This window comes from Bos javanicus, chromosome 2, assembly GCF_032452875.1.
Source record: "Bos javanicus breed banteng chromosome 2, ARS-OSU_banteng_1.0, whole genome shotgun sequence".
In the NCBI taxonomy this organism is placed as follows: domain Eukaryota; kingdom Metazoa; phylum Chordata; class Mammalia; order Artiodactyla; family Bovidae; genus Bos; species Bos javanicus.
In genome coordinates this window covers 121,071,197-121,086,369 of record NC_083869.1, presented here as the reverse complement: position 1 = coordinate 121,086,369, position 15,173 = coordinate 121,071,197, and the positions used below count along the sequence as shown (strand labels likewise).

Genomic DNA, 15,173 nt, shown 5'->3' with positions numbered 1-15,173 from the left:
ACAGTCCTCAGCAGCAAACTGTGAGGTCTTAGGGGCTCAGGAGTCAGGGCTGAGAGCAAGGCCCTGGAAGCCAGTGAGAGGGTAGTCTGGCCTGGGGTCACTGTGGACTTGAGAGTCTCTCCAGGTTTTCTCATTTCCTGGGTGTTTCCTCTCACCTCGGAGGTCCAGAAAGGCAATTTGGAACCCTGGGATGGCCCTAGCCAGGGATCTCAGGGACCACCTCGCTTACCCCTCAGGTTATAGCCCATGGCAGGCCTCCAGGACTGGGAGAGGGAGAAGGGATGGGCAGTGGGACCATGCCTCAGATTCTTGAGATTTATTCCCCCTTCCTCAGCAGCCCCCTCACCACTGAGTCCTTCCTCTTTTACAGAGGGCCTCCCCCTTGATTGAGGTCACCCCTGTCCCTTGAAAGTCCCCAGCTCTCTTTGATCTCTGTCCCCTTACTGAGCTCAGATCCCCTTCACAGAGCCCTCACGCCAGAACAGAAGCTGGTAAATCTTTCAGTGGAGTCCTTTAGGCCCTGTTCTTTCTCACCTGCCGGGAGGGTTATCTGGACCCTAGACCCATCCACTCAGGTTGGACTGAAAGCCCTACTGCCCAGAGAATTGCAGGGGCAAGGAGAGAAGAGGTGCTCATTTGTATTCATTTGCACGGAGTTATTTAATATTCAAATGTCCGAGCTTGGGCTGGTGAGGAATGGCTGCTAGCAGACTTGCAGTTTGCATGTTTCATTTTTAGTGAAGGAAACACCCAAATCCTCCTCCCTCTCCAGTTCCCCCATTTGGAGCCTGACTTGGCGAGAGCCTTAAGTTGGCCTCTGCAGAGAAGGTACAACTTGGAGAATGTTAAGTAGGAGCTATTTTGGGTACCAGACCCCAGAAGCTTGCTGAAGACAGGTGTGAAGTGGGAGAAGAAGCAAGGATTCCCTCCCCATTTCCCAGAGGAAGCCAGGATCTAAAACTGGGAGTATTAATAGAATGAAAAGGGGGAAAGGTTTTTAGAGTATTAAAAACTGAAGGGGTTCTTAGGGATTTCTTAGGCTCTTCTCTGGCTACTCAGGGTACGTGTATACACCACTGCTCCATTCTGCAGCCACTGCATCCATGGCAGACATGATTAATTGATCACGGCACTCTGAACCCAGAGCCATTTGAGGCAGCAGTTTGTATAGGAAATTAAATCTATTTATCTTCCCTGATTACTTCAACCCTTTCCTTTCCAGACGGGAAAGCTGAGGCCCAGAGAGGATTCAGAAAATGCAGACCATATCCACCCCCAACACTACCTGCCCAGCCGGGAAGCACAGGGGTCATTCTCTTGGAGGGTGAGAGAGGGCAACTCCACTCTGGGTAAGAAAGTCATCACAAGAAGGTGCGTCTGGGTGGAATTACAGGTGAGTTTGATTTACAACATAGGGCTTTTCTGCATTTCTCAGATTCTCTTTGAGCCTGAATTCAGTCTGTAATCAGATATCCCCCAATAATACTAAGTGTATTTTTGTTACCTGCTTTAGGCATTATCTAAATCAACTCTGACAACCACTCTGGTAGGGAGTTGTTACCATTGCTATTCCTGTTTTAAAGAGGAAGAAAGAGGAGTCTAGACATTTGCCCAAGGTCATACAGCAAGTGGCACAGCTGTGACTCTAACCACATTAAATGCAATTGAATCAATCAAAAGTTAATATCAGGGATGGTCCGGGTCTATGGGAGAATGCTGATTTGCTTGCTCCTCTGTGACTTGCCCAATGGCACTCTGGGTGTTGTGTGGACAAACAGCCTGGGCCCCACAGAAAGCTGCTGAGCGGCCCCTGGAGACAGGAGAAGCCTGGCATGATCCCCCACCCCTTGCCAGGACCTGGACACCTCTCGCTGCTCAAGACAATGGGAACACTGTGCCCTGGCAGAGTGCAGGATGGCAGGCATGGCCTGCCAAGGCCCCTGCTATTCCTCTCAGCGTGGCAAAGTGCAGAGAGGATGGGAGATGCTGAGGAATGAGGTAGGGGGTGGCTCCGAGCTGAGCCAACAACAGCAAGGGTGGAGCAAGGAGTGGAGGAAGGAGGGTCTGCCCTCCGCTGGGACTGGAGAAGAGGCCATTTTGGCAGGAGCAGGAGCCCAGTGCCTCCGGCCACCCAGCTTCTGCAGGCATCACCCACTGGCATGTCTGAGCCCCTCACACCTTGGTCCACTGTCTCCAAACACCACCCCATTCTGTGTTCCCCGGAATACCGAATGAGGACGCCAGTGGGCCAGCCTTCCAATCTGTGTGACCTTGCCCAAGCCCCTGTGTCTCTCTGAACTTCCTCACTGGTGAAATGAAGGTGACGGCCAGACCCTACTTTTTCAAGGCGAGCAGAGCAGCAAAGGACCCCAGCCGGAGGGGGTGAAGCAGCAAATGGTGGTTGCTAACGTGACAACGGGGCTCCTCTCCCAACCTGGCAAAGTGAGGACAGGCCAGGAGAGCTTGTGGGGGGCGGAGCCCTCTTCCTTCCTGCCCCTTTCATCTGGGTATCGAGATGAGATCTGAGACCAGATGCGTGGCTGAGTGACTCAGCCCTTTCCTGCCTGGACACTCCTCCCCGCCTGCCTCACCAGGCTGGGCCAGGCGGTGAGACAGCAGACTGGACGTGGGGGTGGCTGGTCCTGAACAACCTCTGGGGAGTGGTGGGGGAGGGAGAGGGGAGCATGAATGAGGCTAATGTGGCCTGGCCTGAGAGATGGGGATGGCTTGGAGGAGGAGGGGCCATCAGGGAAGAGAGTGAGGGTGTCCTTGAGTCTAGTCGCTGAGGCTGACTCAACCTAAAATGCTCAAATGCTCACTGCCCCCTCCTCCCACCAGCCGAGCATCCCTTCCCCAGTATTTCCGGGCCAGCCCAAACCTGTTTGCCCCGCCCTCCTAGGCCCACATACCCACAGGGTGCTCTCTTCCTTCCCTGCTCTCTCCTTCTCTTTCTAGCCAACCGCCTCCACTTTCTCACCTCCCACTCAGCAGGTCCTATTACGGACTCCCCGAAGCAGCACGTGGAAGCAGCTCTCTGGAAGGTTGCCTTAACTTAGTTGCTAAATCCCTTACCCCACCCTGATCTCTCAGGGACGGTAAGCACTGCCGACCTGGCCCTTCTTGGAGCTCTTTTCTTGGCCTCAGATACCACCCTGATGGTTTTCCTTCTATCTCTTGAATGGTTCCCTCTCTGATCTCACCTTCCGACCGTGCCCCTTAAAGGTATGTGTTCTATAAACTTCCATAGTCTACCATATGGAGGAGTAATTAAGTGTCTGGACTTTGGCATCGAATGGACCTGGTTCAAATCCTGCCTCTGCCTTTTACTAGCCATGTAACTTTGGATAAATTACTTCTCTGAGCCTTAACTTCCTCCTCCATCAAATGGGTTGATATTACCTATCTTCTGGGGATCAAATGGGATAGTAGTAGCAGTGTTAATCGCTCAATTGTGTCTTGACTCTTTGCAACCCCTTGGACTGTACCCTACCAGGCTCCTCTGTCCATGGGATTCTCCAGGAAAGAATACTGGAGTGGATTGCCATTCCCTTCTCCAGAGGATCTTCCCGACCCAGGGACTGAACCTGAGTCTCTTGCATTGCAGGCAGATTCTTTACTGTCTGAACTATATGGGATAATATACATAAAGCATGGGATAATGCACGTAAAGCCTTCAGCACTGGGTCTGACATATAGCCAGCAGTCAGTTCCTGGCAGTTGCTGTTAGTATCTTTTCTTCCTGGTAAGTTTTCCTCCCCACCCCACTCCCAACTCCTACCTGCTTGGCACATACAGCTGGATGTCCTAGCGACACTTCAGACTCAAAATGTCCAAAAGAAAAATCCCAGCCCTTCTCCCCACCCCAAATACTAGTTTCTCTTCTTGACATCCCTATATCTTGAATTTTTAATTTTTTTCTTCTTTGTTTTTTTTTTGCCCCATGTGAGATCTTAGCTCCCTGACCAGGGATTGAACCCACACCATCTGCGTTGGAAGGCGAAGTCCTAACCACTGAACCACTAGGGAAGTTCCCTCCACACCCACACTCTTGTGCCTTTTCTTTTAAGGCCTCATCATCTTCCACTGGGCCCAACCTTCAGAATGTCATCCATTAATTCAACAAGTTCTTACTGAGAATGCAAAGCTATGTGCAGGGAAGACAGACTTGAAAAATCATTGTCTTTGCCCTTAAGGAGCTCACAGTCTGAGGATGGAGACAAGCAATTTAATATAATAAGATAATTGTTCTCTTAGAGGTTTGTATGGAGAAAGCCAGTCTAGGAAATCTTTCGAGAGAAGGGGCATTTGAGTTGGCACTTGTAGGCTGAGAGGGAGCTTGAAAGGTGACTGAATCAGGGAGTGCTGAGGCACAAGCCACAGGCAAAGGCGTGGCCATGTGCCGTATGAGAGCAGAGACTGGCCGGGCCCGTAGCGGTGGAGGCTCATGGTTGGGGTTATTTATTTACTTTAAACATTTAATCGCATTAATTAATTAATTAATTTTACTTTCGGCTGCGTCAGGTGGCTTGTGGGATCTTAGTTTCCTGACCAGGGATTGAACCCAGGCGCTCAGCAGTGAAAGAGCTGAGGCCTAACCACTAGAAGGCCAGGGAATTCCCCATGGTTGGGTTTAGGGAGCTCTCTTGGGGCAGCATGGAGGACTGCTGGGAGGAGGCAGAAGTGAAGGCAGCAGGGAAATGCAGGAGAAGGATGAGGGTCTGCAGTCGCTGTACAACCTTGGGAAAGTCACTTGACCTCATGGAGCCTCCATCCCTCATCTGTCAAATGGAGGTACTAATAGGCACCCGAGGGGATGTTAGGGAGGGCTGGATGAGCTAATGGAAGGGAAAGTGCTGGATAAATGCAAGCTGTTGTTGTCAGATATCCGCCAGGGCAGGCTGTATTCCAGCCACAGACCCACCTCAAAAATGGCCTCCTTGAGTCTCCTCTGAGTCAGCCCACATCCTCCCTGGCTCTGGGGTGGGCGGTAAGATGCAGGGGAATCGAGGAGCACACACCTGACTCTGGATCTTGGCTCACTGGCTGCGTGACTTGGAACCAGTTTCTTCCCCTCTCTGAGCCTCATTTCCCTGGCTGCAAAAACAGGGCCGAGGATCCAACTGCAGGGCTGTTGAGAGGATTCCATGGCACGTAGTAGGTGGTCATTAACTGTGTATGTCCCTGTCTCCTGCTCTCTGGTCCGTCCCCTCCTCCAGCGCCTGGGACCAAGCCAAGCAGAGTGGGAAACAGTAAATATTTAATAACAGATAGGCTGAGAGCTTCCTGATGGGAGGGACATGTGGAGGAGCCAGAGGACACCTACTCTCCCAGCAGGGTCTACACAGATATCTCCAGGCTCTAGGGGCACCCACATCCTGATTCGAGGGAACTCTTGCTTTCAACGACTTCCTGGGGGAATCCCATCCAGCAGGGACATTCCCAGGGTGCCCAAGTCCCCCAAATGTCTCCTCTCCTATCCTCTCTTATTCTGTCACTCGGGGGGATGGATGGAGTGCTCATTCAACAACCATTCACTGAGCCCCTCGCCTCTGTCCAGTGCCGGCACCAGAGATTCAGAGATGAAAGAGCTGAGTCCTTGTCCTCCGGGGCTTCTAGTCTAGCTGGGAGGGCAAGGGAAACATGTTTGCAATAACGTGGTGGTACATGATATGGCCAGGGACTGACTTTTGAGAAAATCAGACCTTAAAGAAGGGACTTAAATTCTCTGTGACTCCATTTAACCATCTGCAAAATGGGGACAAGACTTTTTATCTCTTTAGGGCTGTTGTAAAGATTAAGGGAGGCAATTATATAATTGCGGCTTCCCTGGTGGCTTGGCGGTAAAGAATCCACCTGCAATGCAGGAGACATGGGTTCAATCCCTGGGTCGGGAAGATCCCCTGGAGAAGGAAATGGTAACCCACTCTGGTATTCTTGCCTGGAGAATCCCATGGACAGAGGAGCCTGGCGGGCTATAGTCCATGGGGTCGCAAAAGAATTGGACATGACTTAGTGACTAAACCACAACAACAGTTATATAATACACATAGGGCAGGCTCTGGAAGCTGGTCAGTCCATCAGCAGAGACGCCTTGATGGTGATGATTGTAAGTCACGGTGGGTGTCTGTGAGCACACCATGTGGAAGGGTAGGGGGTGAAACAGAGGGCATTTTGCACAGAAGAGTCAGGGAAGACTCAACAAAAGGAGCATTTGAGCTGCTCTTAAAGGACAGGTGCTTTACCAAAAGGAAAAATGGGGAGAGGCAGGTGAGCCAGAGAGCGAAGGACTCCATGTGTCCAAGAGGCTGGGATTTATGCTGGAGTCAACAGGAAGGGATTTAAGCAGCGAGAGGGACAAGGTCCAGAGTTAGCCTTAGAAAAGGTCCCTTTAGGGCATGTGAAGAGATTGAGAGGTTAGGAGACAGGGAAGCTAGAGTTGGAGCCGTGCCTGCATCACTTAGTCACCTGCCTGATTCTCACCCGGGGTCAATGATTCAAAGGTTCCCGTCCCAGGAATATATCTGCCCCTTAACAGGAATTTACAGGGACAACGCCTTTAGTCAGAGGAACCACCCAAGGGACCCAGAGCAATCAGAAAAAAGCCTGTTGGGCCAGCCCCGAGGTGCCACCCCTCCCCCTGCCCTGGGCCTCCCCTTTGTGAATCTGTGTCTCTGTGGTTGTCTGTGGGCTGAGGCAGCAGAAACAGTATTTTGGAGTGAGCCAGAGCTAAATCCAAACCCTGATTCTGCTAACTGGCTCTATGACCTTGGTCACATTTCTTAACCACTCTGAGTTGGTTTCCTGGAAAATGTTCAAACTTGTATTTTTATTATTTTTTAGACTTTCCAGTTTATGATCTCTCTCTCTGTCTCTCTCTGTCTGTTTTTTTGGACCACAAGGCAGGTGGGATCCTAGTTCCCCAACCAGCGAGTGAAGCCATGCCCCCTGCATTAGCAGCACAGTCTTCACCACTAGACCACCTGGGAAGCCCCCTAAATTTGTAGTATTTTTAAATGCTTGTATGTAAATGCATAGAAAAATATATGCATACTGCCCACTAACATGAACAGTGGTGTGGAGTGGGTGGGGAATGTGTGTGAAGAGGCATTTTCACATTTTACCCTATTTATTTCTGCATTGTTTGGGCCTTTTATAAGCACATATATCCTACATTTCGCATCTGTAAAAAGCGGGGATAACACTGCCAACTTCACAGATTGTCGGAAGGATTTTAAAAAGATCCTACAGATATAACTCCTTTCATGCTGGCTGTGCAGAATGGACCCCCACCAAGTATTAATTCCTTTCTCTTCCTCTTGCCTGCATCTGTGTTGGGTTTTGTGTATCGATGTTGCCCCTTGTAACCGTTTGTTTATATTTATGTAACAAGGCCTTCTGTATACCTCTCTCTGATTTATGGGCCAGTGGGTATCTGTGTGTGTTGTTTTTGTACAGTGGGTGTCTGTATGAGTGTGCATCTGGGAGTGTGAGCATTTGTATATCTATGTGTGTGTGTGTGTCAGCATGTCTGTGTAATTTGGTACATTTCTGTATCTGTGTGTCTGTGTGTTTAGACATCAGGCTATCTTAGTGTACCTGGGTGTTTATGGGTACCCAGAATTGTCTGTGTGTATCTGGGTTTGTGTTTTGGTGTATCTGTGTATTTGGGTATGCCAGTGTGAACTGATGTGCATGTGGGTCTGTCATCCTATCTTTGTGTCTTGGTGTGTTTGTGTAGGCCCCTGTATGGATGGTGGGCTTCCCCGGTGGCTCAGATGGTAAAGACTCTGTCTGCAGTGCGGGAGACCCAGGTTCGATCCCTGGGTCAGGAGGATCCCCTGAAAAAGGAAATGGCAACTCACTTCAGTATTCTTGCCAGGAAAATCCCATGGATGGAGGAGTCTGGCAGGCTACACTCCATGGGTCACAAAGAGTCGGACACAACTGAGCGACTTCACTTTCTTTTGTTCTGTGAGGATGCTGGGGGGTGGAGGGTGCTGCTGAGAATCCACACCCAGATGTTTCTTTCTGATCATGGGCAGGGAGCTCTGCCCACACATCTTGACTCCTCCCCCAGCTTCCAGAAGGCCCTGAATGTGGGCACTTGCCTCCTAGCCCTGCCCTTGGGCACAGGGCCAGCCTCCCTGCCTAGGACTGGTGGAGTGGGTGTCTGCAAACACCTGGAGGCCCCACCCAGCAGCTCCCTACAGGAAGCCTTATCAGCTGGCAGCCCAAGCTGGTCATGCCCCTGATTTGGGGGTGAGAACTGAGAACTGACAGCTCTCCTTGGAGAGCAGTGAGCCCTGTGGATCTTGGGGTCAGGAAATCCTGGTTCTCCCCGCCTAGGTCAGTGTCCATCTAGCTGGCTTTCTGCTTGTCAGATGCAGTCAGACAGTTAGGAAACAAAGCATGTCTCCATGGCAACTCGCCTCTGCCTTTGAACTTGGGCAGTTCAGTGGTTTTGTGGCCCCTTCTTTAGGCTCAGCACTGGATGGGCATGGGTGGTGAGGATGAGTAATGAAGCTTCCGTATATGCTCCATGCATCACCCCACACGCCCCAACCCACTCCAGTACCTCTACACACCCTCCTTTTCTAGATGAAATCAGATGTTCCATTGGGGAAACTGGTACCCAGAGAGGACATGTGTCTTATCCAAAGACATTCAGCAAGTTAGTGGCAGGACTGAGATGAGAAACAGACTAGGCTAACTTTTCCATTTTTAAAACTTTTTGCCCATACCGTATGGCATGTGGGATTTTAGTTCCTGGACCTGGGATTGAACTCATGCCCCTGCAGTGGAAGCACGAAGTCTTAACCAGTGGACTGCAGGGAAGTTCCTAACCTAATTTTTTTTAAGTGACATGTTACTTTTAATGTTTTTGTTGTTCATTCAGTCATGTCCAACCCTTTGAGACCCCATGGACTGCAGCACGCCAGGCTTCCCTGTCCTTCACCATCTCCTGGAGCTTGCTCAAACTCATGTCCATGGAGTTGGTGATGCCATCAACCATCTTGTCCTCTGTCGTTCTCTTCTCCTCCTGCCTTCAATCTTTATTTCCTTATTTTTGGCTGTGCTGGGTCTTCACTGCTGCTCGGTTTTCTCTAGTCGTGGTGAGAGGGGGCTACTCTCTAGTCGCAGTGCGTGAGCTTCTCGTTGCCATGACTTCTCCTATTGTACAGCACAGGCTTTGGGGCACGTGGGCTTCAGTAGTTGTGGCTTCTGAGCTCTAGACAACAGGCTCAGTAGTTGTGGCTCACGGGCCTGGTTGCTTTGCAGCACATGGGAATCTTCCCAGATTAGGGATTGAACCCATATCTCCAGCACTGGCAAGCAGATTCATTACCACTGAGCTATCAGGGAAGCCCAGGAAGTCCCTAACTTTTAACAAGCCATTGTAGCAATAATAAAATCACCATAGGCAGAAAACCAAAGCAAACAAACCAAAAACAAGCCATTAGGCTGGGCTGGTTGAATAACTCTTTTTTTTTTTTTCTTTTTGGCCGCAGCATGCAGAACTTTTTTTTCCTTCACATCATGTACAACTTTTTTCTTTTCCTTTTCTCTGCAGCATGCAAAACTTCCCTAACCAGGGATCGAACCTATGCCCTCTGCAGTGGAAGCATGGAATCTTAACCACTGGATTTCCAGGGAAGTCCTGCATAACTTATTTCTGTGCAGACCTCAGAATAAAGCTTCTCCTGACACTTCTACCAAGATGTTAAAACACTTACCATTTGCCTCTGCATGTCTATGAAGTGCAGTATTTTCTAATTACTGACTAAAAGAAACTGCTGCAGAAATAAATTGAATGCTGGCTCTCAGTTAAAACCATAACCATCACCTGTAATTCAGGGTTTCAAATTTTTAGTCCATCAAAATGTCGGCATTGTTCCCACGGAATTATTTTGTGGTAAGTAAAGGTTATACATTTTGATTGACAAAAATAAATTCATATGTAAAAGCACTGACTTTTATTTGTCAGGTAAAATTCTGCGGGCTTTTGTTTGAAAGGAAAAATAAAAGTTCCACTCCTAAAAGAAAAAGATTGAAACCCACTTGTCTATACTGTGGACAGCTCAGAATGATGATCTGATCATAGAATAATAACAGGTCAATCTGGAGGCCTGGAGCACAGAGCCGGTGCTCAGGAGATAGTGGCTGAAAGAATGTGAGGAATCAGAGTTCATTCCACAGTGGAGACTGGGCAGTGGCTGCAGCAACCTCTTCTTTCTCTCGGTGCCCCCCACCTTCTCTCTCTTCCCTTCCCTTCCCTACCTTAACCTCCCAGGAGCTGGCAGCAACTTGGAGCTGGGAGGGAGCCCACAAAACTCCATTTCCTTTCCACACACGCCACTAACACCTTGGACCTCTCAACCCAGCAGGGAAAATGGGTGGAATTAGGCTTTGGGCCTGATTCTAAGAGATGCTGGGAGTATCAAAGAAGAACTCAGCAGGGAGGTTGTTGGAAACGTTGACACACTGCCATAGATGCCAGGAGCCACAGGGTAGGGGCACAAGAGTGCCTACGGTGGGGATGAGACCTGCAGGGTCCCCCAACTCCTAGGTTAGGGAGGGAAGAGGTGGAGGACATCAAACACAATGAGCCTCTTTCTATCTTCTCCCACTGAAAAGGATCAAAGGTTAGAGAGTCTGCTAAAGCCGTGGACCCATTCTTTCCCAAGAAAAGATGCATACAGGTGCATCTGAAGTTAAGCAGAACATTTCTGGAAGTTCCTAGAGGCCCAGATGTGGCCCCAGAATAAATACTTTGCTTTCCCAACCTTTGAAAGCAGCAGGGGTGAGGCAGGAGCACAAAGCTAGTGATCAATTAGAAAATACACACACAGGAACACAAAGCAGTTTTAAATTTCACCTCTGCCCAGAGGGAGCTGTGTGTCTTTTGGCAAGTCATTCCACCTCTCTTTAGGCTTTCTTATCCATGGAATAGGACTGTTAATCTCTCAAAATCATCAACTTTGCGGAACTGCTCCACCCTCCAATTGGTCTAAGAACGGAGGGAAGCCACAGGTGCTCCCACCAGGGGCTGCTTGATTTACAGACCCTTCCTGGTGTTCTCTGTAAAATGAGGGTGGCTCAGCCACACCTTGGCCTGGCTGCCCAGTCTGTATAAAGTCCATGGGCCAGACCTAGCAGAGGACAAAGCTGGATCCTATGAAAGGCAGGTCTCCCGAGGGTCGGAGGATCAGGGAATGTTGGATTGGTGTGAGGCCCACCTGGGGTGGTCCTGAGTTTTCCACAAACAGAGGGAACAGAGAATTCCCTGTTGGCACAGTGATTAGGACTCTGAACTTTTATTGTTGAGGGTCTGGGTTTGATCCCTGGTAGGGGAGCTAAAATGCTGCAAGCCATGGGGCACAGTCAGAGAGCAACAACATAACAAACAATAACAGAGGGAGAAAAGCTGGATGACCTCAGGGGCTACAGCCCTAAGCTTGGTTATGGCTCCTTCCTCCCTGGGGACAGGCTGGCAGCTTCCTTCCTGGTCAGGTGACAGCCTGGCTCTAGGATGGACTTTGGGCTCTGCCGACAGGGGCTGCTGGGTAGTCAGTTTCCTTAGCTGCCCAGAGGGACGGCAAAGAAATGTAGCTGAGCTGAGAATCGTGAATCCAGAGAGCAGTGTTGCAGGCTAGCCTGTTCCAGCTAGCCCTGAGGGGCTCAGAATCAGGCCTATCAGGCCAGGAGACAAATAGGAAAGCCGGGCTGCCGGATTAAGGGTGGCTGGAGATGGGAGGTGAGAGCGTCTGGGTGTTGGAGTTAGAAGCAGTGAAGGGAATACAGCCCTGACCTCTCCCTACTCCCTTTTCTCTCCCCACTTCCAAATCAGGGGACCTAATCTGTGAGTTGACTCCTGGGGATTGTGGTTTGAGGGGAAGGCTTCGCTGAGGATATGAGCCACTGGCAGGATCAACTTCATGCGCATAGTCCACTTGGCCCTGCTCTCTGAAAGGCCCCATGCTTGATCATGCTCTGCTGTTACTTTCTTGAAATTTGTAATAAATGTTGAACAGGGGCCCTGCATTTTCATTTTGTACTGGGCTCTGAAACTGTGTAACCAGTCTGGCCACCAGGAAAAAGAGGTGCTGAAAGGGTGGGTGGGGGGCAAGGCTGTCCAACTATTCCTCTCCTGATCACCCCTTCCAAAAGCCAGAGTATGTTTGCCTTCTCTCTCCTCTCTAGTCCATCCATATTATCTAACAGGCTGAGGTTCTATGCATTGCTCTTAAAACATCAGTCCCTCCGGTATCACTTTTCCTCTGATACGCACCTAGTGCTGAAGGGGGCAGAGAGCACCATGAGGACAAGCCCAGTGTGATCCCTGTGCATGGCCCAGTGATGCACACTGATCCGGAATGGGTGCTCTGGGATTATGGGCTGAAAGCAAATGAGTGACGACGGTTAGATGGGAAACTGGGGCCCAGTAAGTACAGTGATCTGCCCCAGGCCCACCACGTGTGTGTGTGTGTGTGGGAGGGGAGTTGTCACCGATGGCCCAGGTTTGCCACAGCTGAGCCCCTACTCAGGGAGCTAAGGCAAGTTCAAAAGGTCACACTGCTCACTCTAATCCTTCTACAATATCATAGTGAGTGTTGTTGACACTACACCAGGGCTGACTAGGCTGAGTAAGGACAAGGAGAAGGCTGTTTTACCAAGGTCAGGCTGGATGATGAAGACAAATTTTAACCGGTGGGGTGATCATGATGCCCTTCTGAGTCAAAAGGGAGTCCAAGATCTCACAGCTGGTCCCTAGGGCAATTTCTAGCTCCTGGGAACCAGGCAGAGACAAGACTTACATTGTCAATCTTAATTCCTCTGCTGATGACCCCCTCCATGCTCCTGGGCAATCTGTCTTCTTCTGGCCTCAGTTTCTCTTCTGTACTATGGGTATCACTCCCTGGCCTGCCTCCCTCAGAGCCTCTTGTAGGATCAGATCATACAAAAGGGCTCCCTCAGCTACAATAAAGAGCCAGAGGCCTGGAGGAAACAAAGCATAGCATTTTTGTGATTCTTAAAGGCTTCCTTTCTCTACCGGCTTCCTCCGTCACACCTGTCACCTGCAGAGGATCTCAAAGCATCTTATAAAGCTGTGAGTTCAAGTCCAAGATCAGTTCTGATCAGTACTGAGCATCTCAGTGGAAAATCCAGACCCAGACACTAGTGCTCTGGGGACTCACAACCTGGCCCAAGGGTAAACTGAGGCACGGCTCTCCTCATCCTGTCACCTGCCACCCAAGGGGGAAGCAGGAACCCAGGAAGCATGGGTCCCAGCTCCACACTGAGGATTGATGGGGGCTGGGGGAAGGTGTGGTGAGGAAGGGGAAAGGAGGGAAAGGAGACTCCGAGTTGCCAGACTGCAGAAGAAAGCTCCAGGTCTCAGGTGGGTCTGAAGTCTGTCTCTAGAGCAAAACCTCCAATACCACCCAGATCCTGGAAAGCATTCTCAGAAACCCCTTACTCCAGAAAGAGGATTCCAGAATCCCCCATCTCTTTCTGGACCGAACTCAGGACACGAAGTTCTCTTGGGATCCAACCCCAGCATTTTTCTCCCCGCTTTCTCTGAGCACCCCCACCCCAGCGCCAGTACTTCTCCGTCGGAACCTTGCTCTCTTCAATGGCCCCGCCGGGACTGAACCTCGGTACCGCCCCCTCCACGCCCACCCCGCGACCCCGCCCTCTCGGCCCGGGCCCCCGCCGCGGCTCGGGGGCGCGGTGACCACCCTCCCTCGGGACCGGACCTCTCCCTCCGCTAGCCCCCGAGCTCCGGGACCCCGGCCGGCGGGCAGGAGGAGGCGGGAGGGGCCGCAGGCAGCGCCGCCCCCGCCCCGTGGCCGCTCCCTCCCGGCCCCGTCCCTCCCGGCCGGCCTCCGCGCCCCGCCCGCCGCCCCGCGGCCCCTCCTGCGCCGCTCCCGCCGCCCGCCCGCTCCTCGCCCGCTCTGCCTCCGCCGCCCAAACTTTTCTCCGGGCGCGTCTCGGCGCGGCGGCCGCCTGCCCGCCCGCCCGCTCGCCCCCGGCCCATGGGCGCCCCGCCTCAGGGGGCCTGACCCCCGCCGCCAGGTCTGCCCGCCGCGCTATGGCGGCCCGCGCGTCCCCCGCCGCACCTGCGGCCGACGAGCCGGGGGGCCCCGGCGGCCCCCCGCGCAGGAAGAAGTCTCGCTCGGGCGCGTCCGGCCTCCGCCGCGCCTTCAGCTGGCTGCGGGGCAAGCGGCGCAAGAAGAAGGCGGCGGGGGCCGAGGGCGCCGAGCCGGCCGCCCCCCGGGCCAAGAAGGCGGACGACAAGGCCAGGAAGGCCAAGGGTAAGGGCCGAGGTAAGGCGGCCGGGCACCTGGGGAGGCGCGGGGCGGTGCCCGGGGTGCGGCCCGAGTGGCTCCGTTTGGGGTCCGCGGCGTGTCCGGAGGGTGCTGACTTCCTAGGCGTTGGTGCTGGGGGAGCGAAGAGCCGGGACTCGGTCCGAGCACCCCGACTCTGCGCCACCCCGCTCCTGATGTCCCAGACTCAACCCAGCCCCGCTCTAGGGGTGGGGGGACCCCCGACTGGGGCAGGGATCCCCCGGCTTAGTCTGGAAGTGCTGGCCGCCCGGCTCTTGGGACGGTGAGGCAGTACCCGCCTCCCCCAGGCTCACCCAGGTTCTGCCCTCTGCTGCTGAGTCAGGGGGTCAGAGACTTGACTCTGGATCGGGGCCAATGGGAGAGGCAAGTGGCCTTGCATGTCTGGTGGGGGTTCCTCTGGGTCTGGAAAGTCAACTGCACTCAGAAGGTGTGTCAGCTGTGGAGGGGGATCTGGGTTGCCAGCCCCACACTGGACCCGCACGGAGCAGTGACATGCTTTACGTTATTAGCAGTGTTAGCTTTTCCTACCTGGCCCCCCCTTACCACTCACCTGGGCCAAACGCAAACATCCACCTCCTGGGGTGGTGAGCTCGGGATTTGAGCCAACAGCCCCTCCCACCCCTCCTTCCCCCAGCCCAACGTTGTTCCTGTGTTGGAAGTGTGCTTGCAGAGGGGGGAAACTGAGGCCCAAGTTAATGGAGAAGCTGTATCTGTGACAGCGGTGGGTACCTGAACTACCACAGCTAGTTCTCTGCCTGTAGGCTCCCTCTGGCCTGGTGGTTGGGCAGCCTGAGGGCAGGAGTGGCTGACCTGACCCATGCCTAC

The 15,173-nt window shown here is 52.4% G+C and overlaps 1 protein-coding gene and 1 long non-coding RNA gene across 5 annotated transcripts in view; both read left to right on the top strand.

Annotated features, from left to right (window-relative positions):
* Positions 1-10,033, top strand: part of LOC133230995 (uncharacterized) — a 40,370-nt gene extending 30,337 nt beyond the window's left edge. The window contains exons 2-3 of one of the 2 annotated variants that reach the window (XR_009731010.1): positions 1,223-1,393; positions 9,572-10,033. This is a non-coding gene — a long non-coding RNA (uncharacterized LOC133230995). The remainder of the gene's footprint in view (positions 1-1,222; positions 1,394-9,571) is intronic. The other variant, XR_009731009.1, reaches the window with a different exon arrangement.
* A 3,920-nt stretch (positions 10,034-13,953) lies between these two features.
* Positions 13,954-15,173, top strand: part of NHSL3 (NHS like 3) — a 28,246-nt gene continuing 27,026 nt past the window's right edge. For 2 of the 3 annotated variants that reach the window (XR_009730980.1, XM_061388816.1), the window contains exon 1: positions 13,955-14,327. Coding sequence is in view for 2 of the 3 variants with exons in the window: in XM_061388816.1 (XP_061244800.1) it covers positions 14,093-14,327 (235 nt within the window). In the remaining variant the exon portion in view is untranslated. Of the gene's footprint in view, positions 14,328-15,173 lie in introns of all 3 variants that reach the window. The other variant, XM_061388831.1, reaches the window with a different exon arrangement.